The following is a 13449-nucleotide window of genomic DNA, read 5'->3' as shown; positions in this document are numbered from 1 at the left end:
CCCGTGCTTAATGTTAAGCTCATGCTTAAGTTCCATTGAAGGCCACACTGGATCAGGACCAGTGGAGCTACCTCGCCCTGCTGCATGCATAGGGGTGGCAGGGAAGGGCACCCGAAGTTCCCTTTCTTTCTCTAGGCACACCAGCACAGAGCCGCAAAGGAGTGAAACTTTAACTCAGAAGGCTCAAGGGGACGACAGTTTAAGACTAGAGAGAGTCAAATTATTCATTACAACTGCAGCCTCTTTCTGATCAGCGAATCAATTGCGACTCAATCCTGATTCTCTTCAAACGTATTCATTAGCTTGCTCTATCTAGTTTAGACAAAGAGTTTGCCGCCTGTGCATTGCTGAGGCTCTATTTGGCATTCATGTGGTATAGGTGATCACCTAATTCACATATTGTTGTGTTTGCTCTCCAGCTGGATGACAAACTTTTCTAATTAGGAGAACAACAAACAATAATGATTAATATACTTCGGTATTTTGTGGTGTTTTTCAGGCATCCATTTCTGCTGCAATTTGTGAACAATTCAGGATCTGTGAACACTTCCACGCACAGCTGCCATATTATCCAACTACTTGCACATAAGGAGTAATAAGACCTCCACGAGCCATTGCAAATTGAACTCTTGTTTTTCTTGTATTTATTATTTTTATAAAAACTCCCTATAAAGTCAGGTATTGCACTGGATAAATATATTTAGTAGAATGCGCAGTTTCCAAATAAGGTTGTATAAAAAGCATGCACTTAGGCTTGCATGGGTGAAATCCTCACCCCACTGAAGTCAAATGGCAAAACTCTCATTGACTTCAGTAAAGCCAGGATTTCACCCCAAGATTTTGTTGTGGGAAGCCCAGTGTGTGGAAAAGCACAGCGGGAAGAATACACAACGTTCAGAGTAGCAAGTGAAATAGAAGAGAGACATAAGCAGATCAAAGAAAGTTCACATCTTTATAATTTATTAATGATGATGGTCTGATCACTTCTGTTTTTTGTATTAATTGATTCCATTACCTACAGTATCTCATTCTATTGCAGTTCACTTAGCTATATTGATGTATACATGATGTGACAATTTATGCACAAAGAGAGCTGGAAATGTATCAGGGAAAGGTCTCACGGCTTCCCCCAGTAACTTACTGGGAGTTTAGCCAACAGCTCTAGATCACACGCTCATCAGGACAGAGCTTCAGGAATTCCCTCCCCATACTTTACATTTTTCATCTCTACCAATTTACCAAGGCAAGTACCATGGGAAATCTCCAAGGCAGAGGCATCTAAACTTGCTTAAGAATGGGCAAAGCTGATTCTTTTCTTCAAGGAGGAGGGTCTGAAGGGAAAAAAATGCATGGGGTTCTTTGTTCCAGTATCCTGGATACCAGAAAACTCCCATGCTTGTCAAAAATAAGAGCAGCAGCAGCAGTTAATGTTAAAAAAGAGTGTTTTTTAAAAGCAGGCAATACACTGCTTGGATTTAAAAGACAATTAGGCGTTCTAGCACTAATTTATTCAAATGTAACACGGCTACAGTCTCTTTCTTCTGTACAGTGTGGGTGAAAAATTAAGGGAAAAAACACATACACCAAATGACTAAATACTCACCACCATCATCATCATGCATAAAACATGTCTAGTAATATGCTTCATGCAAACAACAGCACCTTATTTTGTTTATCCACAAGGCAAATCTTACATCTTTTAGTTATGCTAGTCACAGTGAATGGGCTAAACTTCTCTCTCCACTCCCAAATTTTAGACGTGATTTAGGTTTTAAAAACTAGCAGCCTCCAGTTTCTGCTAAATGAGAGCTTCTTTCCTCCATAGACCTGTCCCTTCAGGGGAAATAAATTATTGTCACAGTAAACAATTCCAAAACACAGTTTTACCTAGAGTGTTCAGTGGCACTAACTTACTCCAGGGTTTAAAATAAATTGGCTCCTTTCCTCAACAAAATCTACAGATTATTCTCCTAAATAAAACAAATTTAGAAAAAAAACACACAAAAATTAAATAAAGGAAGGGCATTTCCTTTTTAAGGCAAAAGAAACCCTAAAGCCTATTAGCAATTGACAAGGGGAACCTCCAGATACAAGCTAGATGCACAGACAATCATAAAACAACCAGACCTTTGTTTATCCCTGTTCAGCACTGACATGTATGCAGATGTAACTGAAAGCCGTGCTGTACAAAACCCCCACTCTTTCAGACGCTAGAGGAGTTTGCTTCGGATTAGATATATTTGCACAATTATGCGACTGTTTTAAATAAGTCGTTTTAAATATGCATGAACACATACAATCAGTGAGGAAGAAGTGCATATTAAATGAATCCTTCCTTTTGCAGCCTTATGTATTATTTACCTCTGGATAGCTTGATTATTTCAGCACTTTTGAACTTTTTGCTGTCGGGGATGAGGATCATTATGAGAATTCTCCATTTTTCACATCAGGTGTAATTTAAAAAACAAAAAAGCCCCACCAGGGGTGAGCTTACAAGTTCAAGACAGCTTTTTTTAAAAGGTGCCCCCCACATTTTAAAATAAACCGGTACAATGAGCAAGCAAACCCCGAGGGACGGGCAATGCAGGAGCACGTCCGGACTTTTACTCCCCCACTCCCCGCTTTTCATAATGTAAATCCAAAGGCTGGAAGTTCAAAGGGATCGAAGTCCGTGATAAACGCATCACTCCATGCACTAGACAGCAGCCGCAGAGGCGGGGGGTGACATTTTCAACCTACTCACCCACACGCCCGGGACTCCCCATTCCTGCAGGCGGCTCTGAGCCGGATGGCTTGTGCCTCCTCTGGGGGGGGGGGGGGGGGAAGAAGCGGGCTTGACCCGGGTGCGGACCCAGCAACAGCCACCCTCCCTCCCTCCCTCTGCCCGTAGAGAAACCGGCGTCAGCTCGATCCGGATCGAGTTGGGCTGGAAACCGGTTTAAAAAGTTTCCCTGGCTAGGAGTTCAGGGCATCGTCCCGGCGTGCATCTCCCGGCGGCTACTCACCAGCTGCAGGGAGCAGAGGAAAATCAAGGTGCAGCGCCCGGTGCAGCATCCCATTCTCCCCTCCACGCCCGGCGGGTCCCTCCAGCCGCTCTGAAGCCGAAAGCACCGGTCCAAGGAGGAGGGGCTGGTTCACTGGGGTCTGCCCGCTACCATCTCCGGCTCCGCATCCAGGGGCTGGGCTGGGCAGGGCAGGGCAGCCCCCTCCGCCCGCCGTCTCTCGCTGGCAGCAGCCGGGCTGAGAGAACAGCTGCCTCCGCTCCCAGCCGGGGAGGTCGCGCGGTGCAAGGGAAAGAGTCGCCTCCAGGGAACCGCTTGCTGCGGGTGGGGTCCACTTCTTAAAAGGGCAACGCCGGCGGGGAGGGCTCTGGTCCAAAATCTTCGCAGCCCGTCAAGGGGGGAGCCTGGTTGCTATTGGCCTCAGAGGGTTTGGGATCAAACCCTGCCAGTCCCACTTGGGTAGCTGCAAAAACCCGACACGTATGCTCCTTAAAGGGGCAGCCATAGCCCACTGAATAGCAGAGGCTAGACAGACAGACAGACTCACCGCCCTGCCTGCACCACACCTGCACATGAGCAGAGCTTTGTAAATATCCAGAGCAGTGAAGTGATGAACTCACCACCTTTTCTCTTTGCAGATTCTCCAAGAACAGGTGGCAGTTTTCTCAAATTTAGCCTTTGTTTTGCTGTTGTTTCCTAAACTCGCTAACAAGAATATTTATGAGCAGCGGACAGGGGAAAAGGGGATAATGCAACCACAGCAACATTCATTTAAAATGTGCCCGCATATGAATGGATTTATTTTAGTATTTTTATGTGCGTAAATCACATCTGAATCATTCGTAAAGAGAAGTTAGAGGTAGAAAGGCCTTAATGGGCCATCTCTTACCTTCCACCAAGTTCTTCAACCAAAGCCCATACTTTGCTACATTTTGAGATATTCTGCATCTATATAAACTTATCCAAATATCACTATACATGTCACAAATTATAATACCTAGCTCTTATATAGCACTTTCCATCCACAGATCTCAAAACACTTTACATAGGAGTCAGTATCCTTATGCCCATTTTACAGATGGGAAAACTGGGGCATAGAGAGCAGTGATGTGACTTGCCCAAGGTCATCCAGCAGGTCAATGGCTGAGCCAAGAATAGAACCAAGGTCTCCAGAATTCTAGATTAGTGCAAGGTCTGCTAAGCCACACAGCAAATCCCCTGAGAGAGCTGTAACAGTTGATACTGGATGTTGCACCCCCCACCTAAAAGCCAACTGCATGTGCAGTCTCTGTGCTTGTGTGAGTATGGGTTCTCCTTCTATGTATCTCTGGGGGCACACATTGCCCCCCAAATGGGAGGGAAGGATTCCAGAGGAGACTGAGCCTTTGGTCCATCCCCCACTCCACCACAGCCCAAGGAGTGGGTCAGATACATCCTGTACTCTGCAACATGCTTCCTGCTGCAAAGCACCAACACAACAGGATAATAAGATCACAGAAATAAGAGATGGAAAAGACCTATTTGATCATAATGTGGTACCTCCACTGCTTCCACTGAGCTAAATGGATACATAGCAAAATTCACTGTACATCTCTGGGACTGCTCCTCCTCCCTCTGAAGTCAATAAGAGCTTTGCTATTGGCAAAAATGTGACTTTTGCACCATGAATGATCAGTGGTATTTTTCCTTTAAATAAACCCAAGAGAACTTGTTGCAGTGGTGTCAGAATAGAGTGCTCGCTTGAACATCATGAGGCTGAAGAGACAAATAGCCCATTAAAGCATTCCTTTATTATACCCAAGAAAAGCAGGATTATGCCCAAAGTCATGAGAAAACCTCATATTAACTGTTGTTTTTCAAATCAGCAGCCATGAAAGAAAGAACAAACAAAAACAAACAAGGAAAAAAGTCCCTACAATTCCTAAAACAAGAAGTCAGACCTCTAAAAGGACACAAATCCCATTGGTTTCAAATAGCGATACATATTGATTTTCTGACCTGTTCACTGAACGTAATCTGACATGCACCAATTAATGCAGTCAAACACAATGAAACACATTTTATTCAAGATGAAATTAATGTGCCCACAGAAGACACCAAATTACCTGGAAGGCCATGGATTTAAGGAGCTTTTGCTATATTTATTTTTGCTGGAAATGTTTGAAGGTTCGTTTTATTTTTTATGAATGCAGAGGGAACATTCTTTAGAACCTGAATAAAAAAGTCTCATGCTGCACTTTTCGGTCAAGCACACTGGTATCAGAATGTAAAAATACTACTTCAGAAACAACAGGAACAGGTTGGTATTATGCTGGATTGAGTTAAATTCTCTGCTATCAGCTGGAAACAGTGTAAAAAAGTTGGACTGCAGCTGTGTCTGCAAGTACCTCGCCTCTGTGTAATTTATTTCAGTTTCCTACTTTCTTTGTGCCAGTTCCTGCTTTTGAAAACTCCATGTGCACAAACTATTTTCAAACAAAAATTATAACACAATGGAACCATCGCAGAGAAATAGCAACACACTGCAACTGAAATAATAAATAGCTTGCCACAGAAAGGATTCTTCTCCCAGTTTTATCTGGATAAACTGAGACAGGATACAAAAGTGACTGTGCATCGATCAGGCCTTTTTATGCATCTGAAAACCATACTGAATCTCCAGAGGTTGTGAAGAAAGGTATAAAGATAACCCTGAAGTGAATATTTCTTGAGGGGAGATAGCTACACTTCCAAAGCCTAATTCTGCAAACCCTTCCTGAATCAGGTAGCCCAGGATTAGTCCAATTGCCTACTACCTGAGGCCTCAGTTCAGGAAGATACATAACTTGAAACATGTGAGTATCTCATTGATGTTTATGGGGCTCACATGCTTAAAGTGCTTCCCCTTTGATTCATTGTTCTCCCTAGGGCTGTGTCTATCACTTTATTTTACCTCCACTTTTCATGGCCTGATGTGTGCATGATTCTGGAAAGTATGCTTGTTCTGTTTTGATATTCAGTAGTCAAATAGAAGATATTGCCAACCTCTTTTTTTTCCTTCTTTATTGCTTATCTCAGGAAGCTATATTTAGTGTGTCTGGAAGGATTTACTGCAGCGATGCCCAGACCTTCCCGAAGCTCCATAAATCTGACACAGATGGGTCCAATTGAACAATCATGCCATGCCTGGATCTCTTATCGACGTCAGTAGCAGGAATATTGCCTGCCAAGGACTTCAGAATCAGATAAAAAGCTAAAAGATGTCAAGGGAGGGTGTGTCCTAGAATCTATATTTGTTGTACAAATAAGGAGCGCTTTTACTTCTTCATTATTTAATTGTTTATGCTAATCTATGCTTACCTCTGGAGCAGCAATTAAAGAGCAATTGTACAGGGTCACTTCTGGATTGAATGCCATCAGAGGCCAAAAGAGACCCTGAGGCAAAGCCTCTGTTGGGAAAGTTTGCCGTGGCACACACATCTCACCACCTCCTCTCTGCCAGAGGAACCACAGGCAGCCATAAAAATGGGCAGCACTGGACAGCCAGTAGCATGGCACATCCCTACTGGGCTCTCCTCTCCTCTGCAGCCTAATGAAAACGTGTCAGAAAGAAGAAGCCACAGAGTGGAGCTGAATGTTTCATGCTGTTTCTTTTCCTATCTAATGACCAGACCCATTTAAAAGAACATCAATTATATCTGTGCTTTGACATCAACCCCCAACAACCCTGCACAGTCTGCGAAATCTGCCATAACCAGTGCATGAAATCTGTCGTTTCCCCCCTGATTCCTGGGAAGCCTTGTTCATTGTGGAGGCTGCTGATAGTGCTGCTTTGTATTTCCATAGCACCTTCCTTCTACAGACTGCTAAATACTTCTGTAACATTAATCTCCTGAGCCTCACAACATCCCTGTGAGGAAGGGGAATGTTAGTATCCTCATTTGACAAAGGAAGACACTGTAGCACAGAGAGATTTAGGGCCAACATTTTCAAAAGTGGACTCAGATTTTGGATACCTGAATTTTCGGATGCCCAACTATACACACCAAAGGTCTGATTATTAGAGCTGCTGAACATCCACAGTTTTCGTTGACTTCAGCTGGAGCTGCAGATGCACAGCACCTCTGAAAATCAGGTCCAAGGTATGAAATCCCAGTTCCATTGACACTGATGGACATTTTGCCATCGACTTCAGTGGGGCTAGGATTTCACCCTCAGTACCTAAACCTGGGCAGCCCATAGAGGTCACGTTTGAAAACCCAGGTCCAAAGACACACAAGAAGTCTAGACAGATCTGGAAACATAAATCCCAGGAATCCAGATCTTAGTTCTGGTTAGCCACAAGATTATCCTTCCCCATCCCTTCAATGATCCTTCATTCATAAGGTGACACTGAAGTTTGCTAAGATTCTCTTTATTAGAATGATACCCACTGGCATCACTACCAGTGAGGTTGTCTCATTCTAAACCTGTCCTTCCAGGGGTCTATATCTCAGTCAAACCATTCCAATCCAGGCTATCACTTGGCATGCAAGTTCTCATCTTGGAAGCAGAGCTTTTTGGGTTTTTGGATATGTGGATTTTTGGCTGACTAAGAATCCAGATTGAATGACACTTTCTCTACAAGAGATGGTCCCACCAGATTAGTGCTAAATGTGTCACAACTGGGATTAGATAGCATAGCCACTCCCCATGCCCTCGCTCTTCTACGGACAAAGGACTTTTTTCTAGTGCTGTTAAAGGCCCCCATCCTGCAAGGGGCTTCATGTGCGTGCACAGGTACATCCACGCAGAGCTTCTTGCAGGATCATCGGTTTTCTATTTTAGAAATGTAACTTCAAGATTTTTGGAAATAGATTCAGATACGTTTCAAAGGACTAAAGATAATAAAAACTGAAGCAATGAAAGTTTGCTGGTTGCAGACACTTTTTTTTTTCCTTTTTTTTTTTTATTCTTGTAAGCTGACATGACCCTTGTTTTGTTTTGTGCACAGGACATTTTTCATGCTCCTTGGACCCGCTGAGGCAAAATGCTTAGCATTTTCAACTCTCGCTGAAGCCAATGAGAGCTGAGGATGCCCAGTACCAGGCAGGAAGCACTGAGCACTTTGCAAGATCATGCCCTGACACTGGAAATCAATAAAAGGTGTTAGCCCAGCAGACTGGCATGCTGGGCCATGAGTGCATGATAACTATGGAAAAACAGCATTTCAGGTAATTGAGTAGAGAGACAAGTTCAGCAGCATGTGGTCTAGCTTTTTATATAATGGATTTTTTCACACCTTTTGTATCGAACGTATCACTGTGGCTAATGAAACAGTTGCTATGGCCCATGGGTACAGTGAAATGTAGGTAGGGAAGTCATGGTTCCCACAGAACTCCCCCTCACCTATGAGACTACAGAATCCTGCTTTCTGCTTTATTTTCTCCCTATTCCCCTTCTCGCTCCCTATGCCCTTCCCAATTATCTTGCCTTTCTCCCATATCTGAGCTCACTATACATGGGATATGCTGTCTAGCCCAGATCCTTGGTTATGGTGAAGGAGTGCACAGTGCAACCCAAGAAGGGGGGTGTGAGGTGGAGCACAAATGTGCCTTTAATCAGCTTTGCACTCCCTCCCTCTTGAGCAGCAGTATACTAGTCCAAGTCCCTTAAATAAGTTAGAGCAACCTGAAGGCTGCTCTAACTTGCGTCAAATGCAAATGGCCACAGGGGCTGATACAGGAGCCAGAGATTGCCAGGACACAGGGAAGTCCCAGCCACAATCTCTTTCCCTTGGCCATGCCCCCTACAATAGCAGCCAAGTGGACTCTTTGCCATTGTAGGATGCTCCTACACGTGCCTAACACATGCCTGTGTTAGGTCCAGTATTCACAGGCAGTACAGCACAAATCAGTTGTATCACAGGGGAGAACCTGGGCCTATATGTGTAAATAAATATCCAATGAATGGCAAGGTTTATGTCTCTATCTATATCTATCCCTTCCCCTCTTCTTCTGCAACACAAAAATAATGTGTGTGTGTGAAAGAGAGAAAGAGAGAGAGAGAGAGAGAATAAAATGACTAATTTATCTCTCTTAGAAAAGAAGCCAATGCATAGCACTTTTGATAAGGTCACACTGCAATTCCATGAAGGATTGAGCATTCAGGGTGACTGCACAGGTATGGATCTGCAGATTAAAGGCTCCATAAATCCACATTGACACTATCAATGTTAATGGCTCTAAAAGAGCTCTTGCAGCCTGTTGTGTAAAAGATTGGTCTGGGGTGTAAAAGTGATAATGATGCTGGTCCATTAGTCCAAGGATTAAAAACAAAACATGCAGAATACATCACAGAACCATGGCCTATACAGCTTTATTGAATTAATTAAAAATAATGCTTTCAAGAATCACCAGACATGGGACAGCAGAGCCAGGCAGAGATGTGTAGTGATGAAGTGTAGGTTCAGACCTAAAAACTAAACTCAGGAATAGACAGATTCCTGAAGGGAAAGATGTAAAAGAAAATCTAGGAAGAGGTCTATGAAGTTGTGCCTCTGGCTTCAAGGGGACAAAGATTCCACCCTAATCCTTAGCGTGTCTCCAGCACATTTTATCTGAGGACCTAAAAGTTCATTATAAATACTAATTAGTGAAGCTTCGCAGTTGAGCTCTGGTACTTATATGACCCCATCACCACCGTATCTGAGCACCTCACAATCTTTAGTGCATTTATCCTCACAAAACCCTGTCAGGTAGGAAACAGCAGTTCCCCCATTTTACAGATGAGGAACTGGGGTATGGAGAAACTCAGGCCCAGATTCTCAAAGGTATTTAGGCTCCTCACTTCCATTAAAATCAATGGAAGTGAGGAGCCTAAAAGCCTCTGGGTCTCAATGACTTGCCCAAGGTTGCCCAGGAAGACTGCAGTAGAAGCAGGAATGGACCCCTGTTCTTTTGAACCCTAGGCTAGCATTCTAACCACTGGACTATCCTTCCTCACAGAACCCCTGAGAGACAGGTGAGTTGAGTGTTAATTTACTGAGGAGTAAGTGGAGGAATGGATGAGTTAGGTGATTTGCCAAGATCCAGAGAATGTCAGGGCTATGTACGGCCCTCTATCCGCACTTTCAGCAGCCAAAACTACCCAGACACGAAGGAATGAGGTGAGGGTAGAGTGGCAGCCTGAATTCAGAATTTCCCAGGTTTTGTCAGTTGAAATGGCAGCATTCGTGTTAGTTTAATATTTATTCCACAGGTCACACTTCGATTTGAGCAGTGCTATTAAAAATTCTCCATTATCCAATTGTTCAATTTCCTAAATCATGTAATTTATATCTTGGAGGCTGAGGACTTTGTGACTCACTGGAATGCTTTCGGAGGTGCACTGGAACACAGGGTCCTATTGACTCGCAGATTTGCATTCCAACATTCCACTAAAAGCACTACAGGTGCCTTCAAAGGCAGGGCCTTGGGCGGGTATAAGGGAGTGTCAGGGGAAGGATTAATTCAGACAAGAAAAGCAAGCTGTCCCAGCTGACATCTGAACATCTCAACTCATGCAACATGAGAAGCTGGCATGAGACTGCAGACACATTTCCAGCTGCAGTTTCACAAGACAGTGTGACCAAGTGGTAATTCAATGCAGCTGCCAAGTTCCATGGAGTATTGATACTACATGACTGTTCAAGGGTTTCATGGAACAGTTGCATTTCTCAACTGATGTGAAACCATGTCAGGCCAGAAGTATGAAAGAACTCTCTAATTTGAAGCAGAACTTTAGGGCCACTTTTTTTTGTGTGGGAGATTTCCCCCTTTTATTTATTTTTGAACACTCTCTAAAGTTAAGCAATAAGCCTTGACAGCCACTGCATATTAAGGTAAATTAAGAAACATCAGGTGGTGTCCTAAGGCGCCAGACTGAAGGAGCGGTGTATTTTTTCACAGGCGTTTATTTTTGAATGATTGACTGCTCTTGAAATGTGCCAGACTGACGAGCACTGGACACTGAGCTCTAAACCTCCAGAAAGCAGGTTCACTACGGACAGCAGCAGCACAAGCTTCCCTCACCCTTTCCCACCTGCAGGATTCAACTCAGCTGGAATCACCACCACTAGTCTCCATTGAGGATCTGATTTTGCAATGGGTTCAGTGTCTTCAAGACTCAGGATCAGCCCTTGACCATTCGGATGACTTTGACTGGCACTGATATAAATTGTGAATTGCTGAGTGACTTTAAGCCTCCAAGAAGTGCAGGAGTCTTGTGACTTTCCCAGAGTGCTTTATTGCTCTGAAATGGAAACAAATAATAAAAGCTCTTAGCAGCTCTGGTTGATGATATCACCACCTATGCACTTACTGGCTATTATAGACAACATTATCAGAAGACTCCCATGGCGTGTAATAATAGCTACCTGTTACATAAAAGCTCAGACTTGATTTATGTGAACATGTGATTTCTAATTTTGTAATATTAGAAGTGTGACTCTGTCTTGCCTAAAGCTGAGAACTTTCACACTTGTCTCATGTCTGAAGTTGGAAAATATGCATGGCCAAACTTTGAGGCCGATGGGACTATCTGAGTGCTAAACCCTCCTAAAATTTCAGCTGATCCGGTCATAAAGTGTCATTAGAGAAAGATAATGATCTGGATGTCTTAGTAACTTCAACAAGAGGGTAAACACAAACATTAAAAGATAATAGTTCTGGGCTGTGTCGTGAACAGAGACAGGAATGTGACTAGCCAGGATAGTGAGCTTGAGCCCGTCAACGCAGCGCTATGCTTTTTGGGGAGGTAGCTTTATTAGATCGACTTCCGGATCCATTGAGCGTGTCTTCACTGCCACTCAGTCGAACCGGATAAATTGATCTGACAGAGGCAAATAGACATAGCCTAGGTTAGAAAGGGTTACCTTCCGGGAATGAGCAGAAGAAAGTGATTGTGGTCAAGCTGCACATTCACACACTTGCTTAATCTTTTCCAGCCAAGTAAAATTAAAGAGAGAAAAGAACCATCAAAACTAGTATGAAAAATCTTCCCAAAGAGAAGTGTGTTGTTCTTATATTGTATCCTTCTATCTTACATGTTGTTCCTTGTCCTCACATTTTACTGTATTTGATATTGGGCATGATGATCAAATACTATGGGCTAACAGCGTTTCATATTGGAAGTCCAACTAGTAGCCAGTCAACCAGAGAAAGGGGGAAGATATAATTTAGGACATTTTTTCTGAACCCTACATGTTAATATTTTAAATATTTTCTTACTACCATACTACAGATATTGGTCTCTCATTTCAGATCTTTCTCCGTTTCAGAGATGGCAGTGGGCTTATGGATCTGTCCCAGATTCCAGGAACACAGGAAGTAAGACTTGCCAGGGAAGTGTATTGATTTATTTGCATGCAGAGAAAGAGAGACATCATTGGTTTCTTCTCATTCCCACTGAATGAATGGGCCCGATCCTGTAGCCCTCACTGACCACAAGTAAGTACTTACTCCCACTGATTTATCATATGAATGAAGACTTCCCTCATACTAGGAAGGGTTGCAATATTGCTATCATAGTGCAGATGTAAGCATCCAGAGCTATTTATTCTTCCATGCAATTCATAAATCATATCTTCTGTGACAGAGCAGGCAATGCATTAGCATGCTGCCAGGTTATTAGTGGCAATTTTGATCCATCCAGGCAGGGCTGCCTCTAGATTATTCTGCTGCCCAGACAGTGTGTGAATGTTCGTATTTGGCAAATTAACCGAGAATAGAGACAGTATTAATATCCCAGTTCTGCATCATTCATGACATATGAAAAATGTTGCACAACAGTGCTCCCTCGAGGCTATGAGCATGAAGTATTGAATATGCAACACAAGCCCTGTCAGACACACTGAAGAATCAACACTGATACCAATCACTGGGCCCTAGATCAGTTACAGAAATAGTAAGATTAATACTATAATTAGATTTTCATATAATGTGTATATAATGGGAACCTCACTTCACCTTAGCTCATGTTACCAGAAAATAATGGTACTTATCAGAAGAGGCTACTTTGTCCTTAACTGGAAAAGCAAATAATACAGGTGAAATTTACTTTATGTTTCATTGCCCATCTCTAATGTACATGTATTTGGGGTCCATTATCTTCTCATTGATGTAAGGGAGGGCTTATGCATGTAGCCACCATTAATAGTAATGAGTTATTCTTGTTAATCTCCCATATAACCAGGGCAGGATAATAGACTGCTTATTGAGTATCAAGGCTGGAACAGGTATTTCACTGAAAATGAGCTGTATATTGTCTCTATGGGTTTCAGATGTAAATGTTAAAGGACTGGTCTGAAGGGTCTAAAGCCACTGATTAAAAAGAAATTAGCGATTGTGTAAATTTGCTTTCAGTATTTGCCTCTGACTGTTACAAATCAATTCCAGATGCTTTTATCATATCAGCAGATATGTCATCAACTTTAGAGAGGATATTTGGA

General features: G+C 43.0%; 1 protein-coding gene and 1 long non-coding RNA gene across 4 annotated transcripts in view; one reads left to right on the top strand and one right to left on the bottom strand.

The window, feature by feature from the left end:
• The window catches only part of NKAIN4 (sodium/potassium transporting ATPase interacting 4), a 73993-nt gene extending 70696 nt beyond the window's left edge, over nt 1-3297 (bottom strand). Inside the window, exon 1 of one of the 3 annotated variants that reach the window (XM_067554096.1) lies at nt 3006-3297. In XM_067554096.1, coding sequence (XP_067410197.1) covers nt 3006-3059 — 54 coding nt within the window. In that variant the 5' untranslated portion in view covers nt 3060-3297. The remainder of the gene's footprint in view (nt 1-3005) is intronic. The other 2 variants (XM_067554099.1, XM_067554098.1) reach the window with 2 other exon arrangements.
• A 2150-nt stretch (nt 3298-5447) lies between these two features.
• LOC137157317 (uncharacterized) lies at nt 5448-7202 on the top strand. The gene is made up of 2 exons (XR_010921056.1): nt 5448-5679; nt 6060-7202. It is a non-coding gene; the product is annotated as an uncharacterized lncRNA (long non-coding RNA).
• The last annotated feature ends 6247 nt before the right edge of the window (nt 7203-13449 follow it).

This window comes from Emydura macquarii, unplaced genomic scaffold (assembly GCF_026122565.2).
Source record: "Emydura macquarii macquarii isolate MOO-44397 ecotype Brisbane River unplaced genomic scaffold, CSIRO-AGI_Emac_v2 contig_1483, whole genome shotgun sequence".
Taxonomy (NCBI): Eukaryota; Metazoa; Chordata; order Testudines; family Chelidae; genus Emydura; species Emydura macquarii.
The sequence above is the reverse complement of the archived record's forward strand: the minus strand, read 5'-3'. Positions and strand labels throughout refer to the sequence as shown.